The sequence below is a fragment of the Callospermophilus lateralis genome, chromosome 7 (genome assembly GCF_048772815.1).
Source record: "Callospermophilus lateralis isolate mCalLat2 chromosome 7, mCalLat2.hap1, whole genome shotgun sequence".
Classification (NCBI taxonomy): Eukaryota; Metazoa; Chordata; class Mammalia; order Rodentia; family Sciuridae; genus Callospermophilus; species Callospermophilus lateralis.
Genome location: NC_135311.1, coordinates 62,991,583 through 63,005,010, shown reverse-complemented (window position 1 = coordinate 63,005,010; position 13,428 = coordinate 62,991,583). Strand labels below are relative to the sequence as shown.

General features: G+C 37.5%; 1 protein-coding gene across 1 annotated transcript; it reads left to right on the top strand.

Moving 5' to 3' along the window:
* The first annotated feature begins 11,849 nt into the window (after nt 1-11,849).
* LOC143404348 (large ribosomal subunit protein eL14-like) lies at nt 11,850-12,433 on the top strand. The gene is given in 1 exon segment (XM_076862540.1): nt 11,850-12,433. A coding segment is annotated over 1 exon segment (582 nt). The 5' UTR covers nt 11,850-11,851.
* Nucleotides 12,434-13,428: the final 995 nt, after the last annotated feature.

Below are 13,428 nucleotides of genomic sequence, written 5' to 3'. Positions count from 1 at the left end.
GAGGGTCTCAAAACTTCCTGGAGAAAACAGTACAAGAATTTGGAAGAATCTGGAATTGATGATCAATTTTTTTGACTACCATGATTATATTTCTTAATCAAACAAGAGAAAAGAAACATTTCCTGGCCATTTTGGGGGAAAGTGGATGGAGCTGTTTGGGAGGGCAAGAAATTCATATTAAAGTAGCAGAAAAGAAAGAAATATGGCTAGTCATAGGACATAAGTTGTCTGCATGTGAGGAATTGATTGTTAGGACACAGATTAATGTTTCTCTGGCCTAGTTTCTGAGGAAACTTAAGTTCGTGACAACAAAACAACAATAAACAAAACAGGGTTGCTGAAAGAAAAAGTCTGTCTCTTGGAAGTTTAAATGGAATTAACCTAAAAGGTAGTTTAGCTAAGGGAGCTGTAATAATCACTAAAAGGAATGGAGTAGGAATCCCTATTCCTATCCCATTCCCATGAATTTTTTTTTTTTTTTTTGTACAGGGGATTGAACCCAGTGGGCACTTAGTCACTGAACCACATCCCCAGTTCTTTTTAAAATTTTGAGACAGGGTCTCACTAAGTTGCGTAGGGCTTTGCCTTAGTTGGCTTTGAACTTGTTATCCTCTTCTCACTGTCCTGAGTGATGGGATTAACATGGCTCCCATAAACTTTTTATTTTTATTTTTTAGTTATAGATGGATGCAATATCTTTATTTCGTTTATTCATTTTTATGTGGTGCTGAGGATCGAACCCAGTGCCTCACATGTGCGAGGCAAGCGCTCTTCCACTGAGCCAAAATCCCAGCCCCTTTTTTTAAAATTTCAATTTATATTTCTTAAGGTACTTTTTATTTACTTAGTTGTAGATGGACACAATACCTTTATTTATTTTTATGTGGTACTGAGCATCAAACCTTATATATACTAGGCAAGCGTTCTACCCCTGAGCTACAACCATAGTCCTCTTGTGAACGTTTGAGAGAATCCCAGCAGGAACAGGGGAAGAACTAATGCAGAGTCCTAGCAGGAGCCTTGGCAGGAGACTAATTATGGCTATTTGGGACCTATGGAAATAGAAGAAACCTCAGAAATTGGTGTTCTCTAAAAGAAACCAGGCCAGCCAGGTGCATGTCTGTAATCCAGCAACTCTAGAGGCTGAGGCAGGAAGATTGTAAATTCAAGGCCAGCCTGGGAAATTTAGCAAGACCCTGTCTCAAAATGTAAAATAAAAAGAGCTGGAGATTTATCTCAGTAGTAGAGTGTCATGGTTTCAATCCCTAGTACCTTTAAACAAACATAATGTGTGAGCTTAGGGCCAGATACGACTGAAGGTTTCATATGGTGGGATGAGGTAGTGATTGTTGCATTTCAACACATGCAGTGGAATTTTTGGAGATTCACAAGAATAAATTAAACAGTCTAGGAATCATTTATATTCATATCTGCTTGGAGGTGAGTAAATAGATCAGGGAAATTTCCAGCCGCCAATTGCTGGTCAAGAAGAGAGCATAATCACAGGCACACATTCAAAGCAATATTGTATTCATTCATTCCTCCCCTAAATGTGATTAACCAAATGTGGACAACTCTAAAAAGAAGCTCTCTATCAAGATTCCAGTGCAGGTATAAGCTAAAAGAAGTTTGAGCAAAGGTTAATTTCTTAGAGCTGGTGGTGAATTCTTAGTGAGAAGTCCCTTTTTTGGGCCAAGTGCAACGACCCTACAGGAATTTTTATGGGTGTTGACTTGTTATTGTTGCATGTCCATGATCATTCTGGTTCTTTACCACACTTGTAAGCAGCAAATAAGTTTTTGCAAAAAAGCAAGTCAAAAGCCCTCATGAAGTTATTAACATGTCGTATCACGTAGAAATGTATTTGGCTCTTTAAAATACCTCATACATGTTGCCTTCTACTTTTGGAATAGACTAGAACTGGTTAAGCATGTCTAACAAGTTGCTCTGGCTTGTTTTGCTATGCATAGATGTATGCATTTCTCTATGGGAAAATAATGTCTTCACCAGTAAAGAAGTAGTTGTTTACTCTTTTCATCACCTTCATAAATTCATGTCTAGTTCACAGCAACATTCCTGGGGAATGATATATGTGAGCCAATAAAAATCACTAATCAAAAAAGTGTTATAAAAGTAATTTTAAGGGCTGGTGCTGTGGCTTAGCAGTAGTGCACTTGCTTGGCATGGGTGAGGCATGGGTTTGATTCTCAGCACCATTAAAAACATGAGTAAGAAAATAAATTCTGCAGCCCAGATAAACCTTCAGCAGAACTTTTTATTCAACGTAGAAAATAACCATCCATCATATATAAGATAAAATGTCTATTTAAATCTTGCAAAACAGCTGGATGTGGTGGCACATGCCTGTAATCCCAGAGATTTGGGAGGCTGAGTCAGGAGGATCACAAATTCAAGGCCAGACTCAGCAACTTAATGAGCCCTCAACAACTTTGTGAGAACCTGTCTCAAAATATACAATAAAGGGGCTGGGGTTGTGGCCCAGTGATAGAGCGCTTGCTTAGCATGTGTAAGGCACTGAGTTTAATTCTCAGCACCGCATATAAATAAATCAAAGGTCCATTGACGACTAAAAAATGTAAACACACACACACACACACAAAAAAAAAATCTGGGGATGTAACTTAGTTGTGAAGTTCTCCTGGGTTCAGTCCCCAGTAAACCCCCCACCAAATAAATTAAAAACAAAAGAGGCTGGGAATGTAGCTCAGTGATAAAGCACCTCTGGGTTCAATCTCCAGTACCCAAGGAAAAAAAAATCTTGCAAAACATGTAGATTTTGCTGATGAGAAAGAGATAGAAACATGGTTGTAAAAGCAAGAATTTAAAGCTTGCAAAACACCGAGGCTTTATTGGTGGAAAACAGAGATAGAAGTGTGGATATGAATGCATGAAGGGACTTGCTAAAGCTATGATGGAGGGCAACAAGGAAAGGAAGCACTGACATTTGTGCTTTCCTAGATCTAACCCTGTATTGTCAGGGCCAGATATAGCAGATCCTTTAAAGAAAAGGAGGATGGGGGTGTGGCTGTGGCTCAGTGGTAGCACACTTGCCTGGCATGTGTAAGGCACTGGGTTCAATTCTCAGCACTGCATATAAATAAATAAAATAAAGGTCTAACAACAACTAAAAACAAAATTTAAAAAGGGGGGTACAAAAACAGTGGATTAAAATAAGTCAATCCCAGGTAAAAGGTGTAAAAGATTTGAGATTGACAATATTTGATAAAAATATTTTTGAAAGCCAAATTTCTTACCAAAGGGTAAAAATTCAATTTTCCATAAAGTTATCTTCTTTTCTTTCTTTTTTTTTTTTTTTTGATACTGGGGATTGAACCCAGGAGTGCTCTGCCACTGATCTACACCTCCAAACCACCCCCCTTTTAAAAAATTTTTGAGATACGGTCTTCCTAAGTTGCTATCAATCTTCTTGCCTCAGCCTCCTGAGCTGCTGGGATTATAGACATGCACCACTGTGCTCAGCTGGTAAAATGTCCATCCATCCTTTTTTTCTCTCTTTCTTTTGCAAAATTTCTTTTTAAGAAACATTAATTAGAATTGAAACAACAAAACCTTCGACTTCTGATTTAAATGATTTTTTTAAGAGAGAGAGAGAGAGAGAGAATTTTAATATTTATTTATTTATTTTAGTTTTTGGCGGACACAACATCCTTGTTTGTATGTGGTGCTGAGGATCGAACCCGGGCCGCACGCATGCCAGGCGAGCGCACTACCGCTTGAGCCACATCCCCAGCCCAGTCCCTGATATTTTTAAAACAACTTTTTCCAGATATGGTGGTGCTGGCCTGTAATCCTGCAACTCAAGAGGCTGAGGCAGGAGGGTTGCAAGTTTGAATTCAGCCTTAGCAATTTAAAAAGACCCTGTGTCAAAAGAAACAATAAAAAGGGCTGGAGATGTAGCTCAATGATAGAGCATCCCCAAGTTCAATTCCCGGTAACAAAAAGAAAAAGAAAACCTCAACTTTTGACTAATGAGAGAAGAATCTAGAATAATTCACTTTTCTAGAAATCTCTGTTTTACCTATTTTTCACTATCTGCCATACACTTTATGTCCCAAATCACAAAAGAGTATCTTCCTCTCTACACTTTCTCTCAAACTCCTTGCAGAAGAAAGAAATAGCAAATTTAAACATAATTTTATTGTGTATCTATTTTGTGGCCTACATTGTTCTAGGTACTGACAATCCACTGTGGAAAAAGTAATAGTCCCCCAAAGAAGTTTATGTTCTAGTGAGAGAGAACAGGCAAGAAACAAAAAAGAAATGAATAAGTACATAGTGACACACTCCTATAATCTCAGCTACTCAAAAGGCTCAGGCAGAAGGATCCAGGTTCAAGGCAAGCTGCAGCAAGTTAGTGAGGCCCTGTCAGAAATAAAACAGCTGGAAGAGCATGAGAAGAAAATTACCATTAAATAGGGAGGAGAGGTGCGTGGGAATGGGAGAGAGAAGGGGAATTGCACGGAAGATGGTAGGAGACCCTCATTGTTATGCAAAATTACATATAAGATGGTGTGAGGGGGAAGAAAAAAGAGAGAGAGAAACGTGTCACAGTAGATTGGGTAGAAAGAGGGAAGGGGAGGGAAGGGGGGATAGAAGGGTAGCACAATACAATAGACACTAGTATGGCCCTATGTATAAACACAGCTGTATAACCAATGCGATCCTGCAATCTGTACACGTGGAAAAATAAGATTAAGATTATGTACCCCATTTGAATCAAATGTATGATATGTCAAGATCATTGTGATGTTTTGAGCGCCTAATAAAAAAATTAAAAAAAAAAAAAAAAGAAAGAAAACAGCTGGGGATGTAGCTCAGTGGTGCAGCACTGCCCAGCATGCACAGGGTCTTGGGTTTGATCTCCAGTACTGCAAACAAACAAGAATTTCAAGTACTGATAATTTTTTTTTTTTATTTTTTAGTTGTAGTTAGTCACAATATCTTTATTTTATTTATTTGTATTTATGTAGTGCTAAGGATGGAACCTAGTGCCTCGCATGTGCTTAGGCGAGCGTTCTCCGGCTGAGTCACAACCCCAGCCCCAAGTACTGATACATTTTATGAAAAAGCTCTAACAGGGTACTCTGATAAAGGTGACTCAGGGAGCTGTGATACTATTTCAGCTGTATCTGTCAGGGAAGGTCTCCCTGAGACAGTGACATCTGGGTACTTTTTTTCCTCACCTAAATTATAAAAGGGAGAAAGCAATGAAGATCCAGCAAAGCTTTCTAAGTAGAATAAGCAATAGGTGAGAGGATAGGAGATGTGGACAAGCTTGATGTGTACATGGGACAGAAAGGAGATCAGAGTAGTTGCAGCTCAATGAATAAGAGTAAGGGTAGAGGGAGACAAGGTCAGACAGGCAGACTGAACAAAATTTGGAGGGCTTTGTAGACCCTGATGAAAAAACTGTTTGGTTATATTGCAATGGGCAGTCTTTGGAGAATTTTAATCAGGGAAATTATATTTTTTGATTTATACTTTAGAAAGATTATTCTGGCTGCTACATGGATGGAAGAAGGGCAGTGAGACATCAAGAGTGCAGCAGGGATGTTTATGGTACTGACTTAGATGAAAAGAGATGGAAAGAAGTAGTCAGGGTCAAGATATATTTTGAAAGCTGGAGCCAATGGGACCTATTGATGAATTGGAAGCAGATATTGATGAACTGAACGTGCTGTGCAAAGAAAATAGAAGAGTCAAGTAGGGCTCCTAGATATGTGTCCTGAGCAACTGGGTATGTACTAATCCCATTTATAAGATGAAGAAGGCTGGGGAGAAACAGACTGGGGTGGGAAAGAAATCCAACCGCTTGGTTTTGGTCATGTTAAATTTGAGATGCTTTTTAGACATTGAAGTCTCAAGTTCAAGCAGGAGGTTGGACCTAGAGATATAAACTTGAAAGGCATATAAAGATACAAAAAGGTCTTTGAAGCAATGGGACAAATAAGATAATCTACTGAGACAGAATAGAGAGAAGAAGAGTTGAGGACAGAGCTCTGTGTACTCCAACATAGAAGCATAGGAGAGATGGTTCCTCTTCATGTCTAAGGCAAGTCTTTTTTTCTTCCTCTCATTTTTGTTTTTTCTTTCTTTCTGTGTGGGTGTGTGTGTGCGTGTGTGTGCACGCATGCACACTGCTGTGTATTGAATCCTGGGGTGCTTTGCTACTGAGCTATATCCCAGTCCCTTTTTAAAATTTTTAAAGTTTTGAGACAACTTGCTAAGTTGCTGAGACTGGCCTTAAACTTGCAATCCTTCTGCCTCAGACTCCTGAGAAACTGAGATTACAGGTTTGTGCCACCATATCTGGCTAAGGCAAATCTCTTTTTTAAAAAAAATATGGACACAATATCTTTATTTTGTTTACTTATTTTTATGTGGTGGTAAGGATTCAACCCAGTGCCTCACATTTGTGAAGCAAGCACTCTGCCCAAAGGCAAATCTTTTATATATTTTCTGAGGCAAATCTTTTGTATTTTCTATGATTTTATTCAATCCACCCCTTCTGTAGCCAATTAAAAATGACTAAATTCTTTCATATTCCCTTTATCAAAAGATGGAGTCTAATTTACTCCCTTGAATCAGTGACTTGTTTGATCAATAGAATTAATCAAAAGTTGCATTTTGGGACCTAAGAGACAAAGCCATAGAAGTCTTACAGTTTCTTCTCAGGGAATTTTGGAACATTCTCTCGGGAAGCCTGAACCATTATGTAAAGAAAGCTAATCACTCTGAGACTGCCCTGGAAAAGCCACCTACAGTTGCTCTAGTTGACATTCTCAGCTAATCTCAGCCTTCCAATTACTTCTACCAAGACATCAGACGTGAATGAAGCAATATTGGACTGTCCAGATTAACTCATTTTCTAACAGATCTAGAAAATAATTCCACATGATATCATATGGAGGCAGAACACTTGGCCCATGTGAGCCCTCCTCCTATTGGTCAGACTCTCAAAATCATGTACTCTGATAAAATGGTTGTAAATTTTAGTATAATTTTTTTTCTGTAGTAGAAAACTGGAGTACCTTTGTCTTTCTCTAGGACCTTATTTTAAAATCAATTCTCATCTCTTATGGCTCATGCCATCTTTTCAACACACACATTATTTTGTTACTTTTCCTTCTTTACTGGTTCTTTCTCTTCCACCTGCAAGCATGGTCAGTCTATTTTATCTTGATAAAAATTTTTAATATTCATCTCCCATTCATTCTTCAACCTATTGTAAAATCTGGCTTTTTCCTTAACCAGGTCCCTACAATTAATATCACTGAATGACCTCCTAATTGACAAAGCCATAAGGTATTTTTCTATTCTTATATTTCAACTCTATCTAGTTTTTTTTTTTTTTTTTTTTTCCTTTTGCAGTACTGGGGATTGAGCCCAAGGCCTCTCTAGTAAACATATTATCACTAAGCCAGATCCCCACCCTAATTATCTAGTTTTTAAAGCTCTCCTCATTATTTTATTTATTTATTTATTTAAGGATGAGAATAATTGATGTGCCCGAGAAAGGAAAACCAGAAGTAGTTTGCAGGGCCAGGAACTCCAGGTCTTCAGCATGAGCTGACTCAGCTGGGGCAAGAGAAGCACCTCAATACCTCAGAGAGATCCACATTTGTGGATCTTATCCAATGTGCCCCTTCCGGAGCAGATTGCAAATGACTTACCAACAGATGAAGTCTAATTCCCTTTCCCACAAGATCATAGAAAATACAAAAGATTTGCCTCTGAGTCACTCAGGTCAGTGAAGTTTAATAGAATTAATCAGAAGTGACATTCTGGGACCTAAGAGACAAAACCTTAAGTTTTACAGTTTTTGCCTTGGTGGATCACAAGGTGAATCAAGAGTGAACCATGTAGAACAGAGTTGGGCATGTGAGAGGAAAACACCAACCATGAGAAATTATTTTTTCTAGAACCAAAGATTAAACCCAGGGTGCTTTACCACTGAACAACATTCCCAGCACTTTTCTTTCTTTTCTTCTTTTTTTTAAAATTTTGAGACAGTATGTCATTGTTGTTCAAACTGGCCTTGAATTTGCCATTATCCTGCCTTAGCCTCCCAAGTCTCTGGATTACATGCATGCACCACCACATTTGTCACTGAGAAAGTCTTTGATCTAGAATTTTGGGCCAGCCTGTGAGCAACAGCAGGAGTTTGAACTCTTGAGAACAGAGTAAAAGCAGACAGGAAAGAGCCCTTAAGGAAGTTCTTGAATTTTATCAGGCCTATGTATCAACTGGGAAAGTTTCATGAAAGATGCTGATTCCCTTGACTTATCCCAGAGATTCTGGGCTTGGATTAGAATTTTCCCTTTCAAATAAACATGCCAAGTCATCCTGATACAGATGGTCTTTAGGCCAGACTTTGAGAAATACTATTTGAAAGCAAGAAGAAGGGGTTAGCAATAGTATTCTGGGTGGGACCATTCAATTGTTACTTCCTTACCTAATCAGTTAACTCATTAATTTGTTCATGATTTTATAATCTAGGCTGGATTTAGCTAGAACATTGGGACAGTGTAGTTGGGTATTTCCCTCTCCACATGTAGTTTCAAGGCCTCTTCCTCTTTCCCTAGCACTTACATACAGCTCTTGTGGTTGCTGCAGCAGAGTAGTCAGACTTCTTACATGGTGGTGCAAGGCTTCCAATAACAAAAATGTAACCTGTGAGGCCTCCTTAAAGTTGTGACCTAGAATGGCCTGTGGCACTTTTGCTACATGGTACTGGCTGAAGCAAATCTCAGGCCTAGCCCAGACTTAAAAAAAGATACTGCACATACTGTACAAGTATATGAACATTGGGAAATGTGGTTCACTAGGGGGCATAATGTAAGAGGTTAGCTGTGAAAACAAGGGGAAAAAAATAAGATAAAGATGTGGTTGTTGCTCACTGAAAAAATGTTACAACACTGAAAAGAAGTAACAAAGCAACAGGAGCCTGGGCATAACATCTTTAACAGGGAAAACAAGATTCCTCAAAAAACTAACAATGGACCTACAATATGAAAGGCACTATCCCACTTCTGGGTATTTATCCAAAAGAAATGAAATCAGCCTATCCAAAAGATAACTGCCAATATTTATTGTAGCTCTGTTCACAAAGGTTAAGATATGGAATCAGATGAGGTGCCCATCAACAGATGAATGAAAAATGAAAATTGACATATATACCCAATGGAGTATTACTCAGCCATAAAGAAGAATGAAATCCTGTCATTTGCAGCAAAATGAGTGGAACAGGAGGACATTATATTAAGTAAAATAAGCCTGAGACATGAAGACAAACATCAAATGTTCTCTCTCATTTGTAGAAACATTAAAAAAAAAAAAAAAGCTGAACAGAAAGTAAACTAGTGATTTAGTGATTACCCATGTGTGTAGGGGATAGGATGGGTAGGAAAAGGGTGGCTAGATTTGTTCAGTGCAAGTTGTATAAATGTATGGAATATCACATTAAACACCACTACTACATTTGTTAATAAAAATTTAGCTATTAGTAAAATAAATAACTTAATCATTCATAAAATGGACAATGAAGGGTCTGGTGATTAAATTTTCACCAGAAAATTTAATCACCAGACTCTTCATTGGTGAGGAGAGACAGAAGAGACTAAATAGAAAACCAAGTGGGTCCAGGATTCAAGAAGTCAGTGCCTAACGGATGGTAGATTCTGTGGGATCATACAGTCTGAAGTAGCATTTCACAGAATACAAACTGCTGTATTGCAAAGGCAAGACTACAAATATCTACAACACTAAGAAGCAGTTAACATAAAGATGAAATCCATGTTACTCTGGGTCTAAGACTTGAATTATTAATTACTGCATTAAAATTTTAGTTCCAAATATTATAATCAATAAAGTTGAACACACATGATAGCGTGTTAAGAGAATTAAAAAATAAGACAGAAGTATTGTGTTTATGTTTCAAGGAGTTTTCAGTCTAAAACTTTCTTTCTACAATTTATAAAAACAAACAACAAAAAGGTCATAACTCTGTTCTCCCACCTGCTGTTATTTTCCCATCACATCTTATTCACCCTTAGAACCCACAGGCACCCAGTGGAGGCTCAATAAATATTCATTTAGTAAACCTCAGTATCTTCTATAAAGAAACCATATGTCTAGATATAATTCCTCAAAACTCAGTATAAAAAATATAAAGGAATAAACAAATTACAGTAGTCATATAATATACTACTACACAGGAACAAAAAGGAATGGACAGCTGAAGCATGTAACAACACAAATGAATTTCAAAAACATTATCAAAAGGCCAAACTGTAGGAGCAGAAAACAAATCAGGGATAGGAGGAAGGTGATTAATTATAAAGAAGCATAGGGAAACTCTGGAATGCCAGAAATGTTCTGTATCTTTTTTTTTTTTTTGGTAATGGAAATTGAACCCAGGGGTTCCTTACCATTGAGCCACATCACCTGTCCTTTTTATTTTTTGAGACAAGTTCTTGCTAAATTGCTAAGTGTCTTGCTAAGCTATTGAGGCTGGCCTCTAACTAACAATCCTCCTTCCTCAGGCTTCTGAGTTGCTGGGATTACAGGCATGCATGTGCCACTGTGCCCAGCAATGTTCTGTATCTTGATTACAGTGGGATTATATAAACCTTTGTCAAAATTCACAGAAGTATGTCTTTTTAAAAGGGGTGAATTTTACTGTACACAAATGATGACTCAATAAACCTGACTAAAAACCAAAGGAAGATATAAAGATCATTATATACCATGCTCTTTGATAATATAATTAAAGTTTACCTATTAATTTTCAGGTAGCTCAGAGTATTTCACAAAATTATGAATGTAATTGTTCTGCCATTAGCAAAGTCTAAAACATCATTTAACAACACGCATTTCAAAGATACAGATAATTCTAACTATACATTTGTTACGGTTTTTGTGAAGAATGCTTTGTATGTTTAAAAAGGAGGTGAAAAATGACACGTGAGTTTGAATTTGGAGGAAACACAAGCTGGGAAATGGAAAGAAGTAGAAAATGAGATTTCTTGTATGTCAAGGAAAGGTACAAAAGGCAGGACAGGAATTAAGGAATATATATTTTAGTTAATTTAAGAAGAAGTTGGAATTATTAGGAAAAGTATTAAAGGTTTTATTTAAAGGAAGAGGTTATTGAACTGAGAGTTTGTATGACATAAGATTATTCTATTTAATATTGATTCTTAGGTTTAGGAATATCATCCAGAGCTGATGGTTTGACTCAGTGGTAGAGTACTTGCCTAGCATGTGCAAGGCCCTGGGTTCCATCACCAGTACTGCCCAAAGGCGGGGAAAATAGAGATGTCATGATCAATTGTATTATAAGCCACACTTAAATAACATTGTATTGAAATGAATTATGATTTATTTTTTAGAACGTTCTTTATGTAAATTATACAAGCTCCACTGTCATCTGAGAACCACAGGCTTAATGGAAAATTTTCACTCCTAACCTTTTCCATGGACCAATCCCAATGTTCTCTTTGTCTTTGCTTGCTCACTTGTTTATATAGTTGAATTTTTTTCTGGGGACCACTGGCTGCTTTTTTTGAACTCTACTTAGGTAAACTCACATTTAGTAGATTTATCTTATACCAAGTTACACAACAGATTTATAGCAGATATTCTTGCCATTGCTTCATTTTACTGAGTTTACAATGTCTTAAAAACATAAAGGCCAAAAATTGATATATCTTTGTGATGTGAGTTGTTTATTTGGACATTTTTAATAGACATTGTAATTTTAATTGGATTAAAATAAAATAATCCTTTCTCGTCCTACGTCTCCAACATGGTTTTCAAGCATTTTATGGAGGTTGGCCAGGTGGCCTACGTCTCCTTTGGGCCTCATGCTGGAAAGCTGGTTGCAATTGTAGATGTTATTGATCAGAACAGGGCTTTGGTTGATGGACCTTGCACTGAGGTAAGGAGATAGGCCATGCCTTTCAAATGTGTGTAGCTCATTGATTTCATCCTCAAGTTTCCTCACAGTGCTTGTCAGAAGTATATTCAGCAAGCCTGGCAGAAGGCAGATATCAATACAAAATGGGCAGCCACAAGATGGGCCAAGAAGATTGAAGCCAGACAAAAGAAAGCCAAGATGATTGATTTTGATTGTTATAAAGTAATGAAGGCAAAGAAAATGAGGAACAGAATAATTAAGAATGAAGTTAAGAAGCTTCAGAGGGCAGCTATCCTGAAAGCTTCTCCCCAAAAGGCACCTGTTGCTAATGCTGCAGTTGCAGCTGCAGTAGCAGCAGCAGCTGCTGCTAAAGCTAAAATTCCAGCAAAAAAGGAATATATGAGGAAAGAAGAAGGAAGGTACAAAAACAGAAAGAGAATGGAGAACTCTCACCACTTAAAAATTAGTTAATACAATTATAGCCATTCAGTTGAGTGATAAAAGAACATGATAAACTTCACCACTAAGAATTTTGAAAAAGTGGCAGAGGGGCAAGGAAAGAAAAGCTGGGAAAGAAATTTAATTTTGAACTGGTCATTTTGCTTTATGATAAAGACCACAGAAGACATTTTTTTTTTACACTAGGAAGAAATATATGTGACCACAGCTATCTCTAGTTTCATATTTATATATTACTACACATCACAAATGAGAGAACACAAACATACTTAATAAAGAGTTTACCAACCCAGCAATTCAGGAGGCTGAGACAGGAGGATCACAAGTTTAAGATCAGCCTGAGCAATTTAGCAAGACCCTAAACAATTTAGCAAGACCTTGTCTCAAAAAATAAAATGGGGTGCAGATGTAACTCAGTGGTAAAGTGACTCTAAGATCAATCCCTGGGACCAAAGAAACAAAAAAGGAGTTTACCAAGAACATTTGATTTTTCTGATATTGTAACAGTTCAGAGAAAGAAAATGTAGGCTATTAACAGTCATTATGTAAGTGATGGGGCCCTCTAGTGGCTATTTGTGTTTTCTGCATGTGGATCTTAAAACGCATTTTGAGAAAAAGATCTTTAGGAAAAATATCTAAACACTCAAGGTGTAATGTCCTTACATACAGTTTTTCCCCACAACCTGTGGATTTGCTATTAACTGTGACAGTAAAAACCATCCATTTTATTCTTTACTATATTTTTAGTGATCAGTACAGTGGTTATGTTTGATGCACCTTCAACAACCCAAACTGAGGATATATGGCAAAAGCAAGCTGTGGAACTGACAAGACTCTTTTAAACACAGGTTACACTTCTGGTGCTATAGAGGATGGACTAGATCAGAGGGAGTAAGGAAGGAAACCAGTTAGCAGGCTGTTTGGATAGTCTAGGTGAAAGAGGATATAACCCTGACCTGGAGCAATAGCAAAGAGGCTGGAAAAGATGGGTTAGACTGAAGATATTT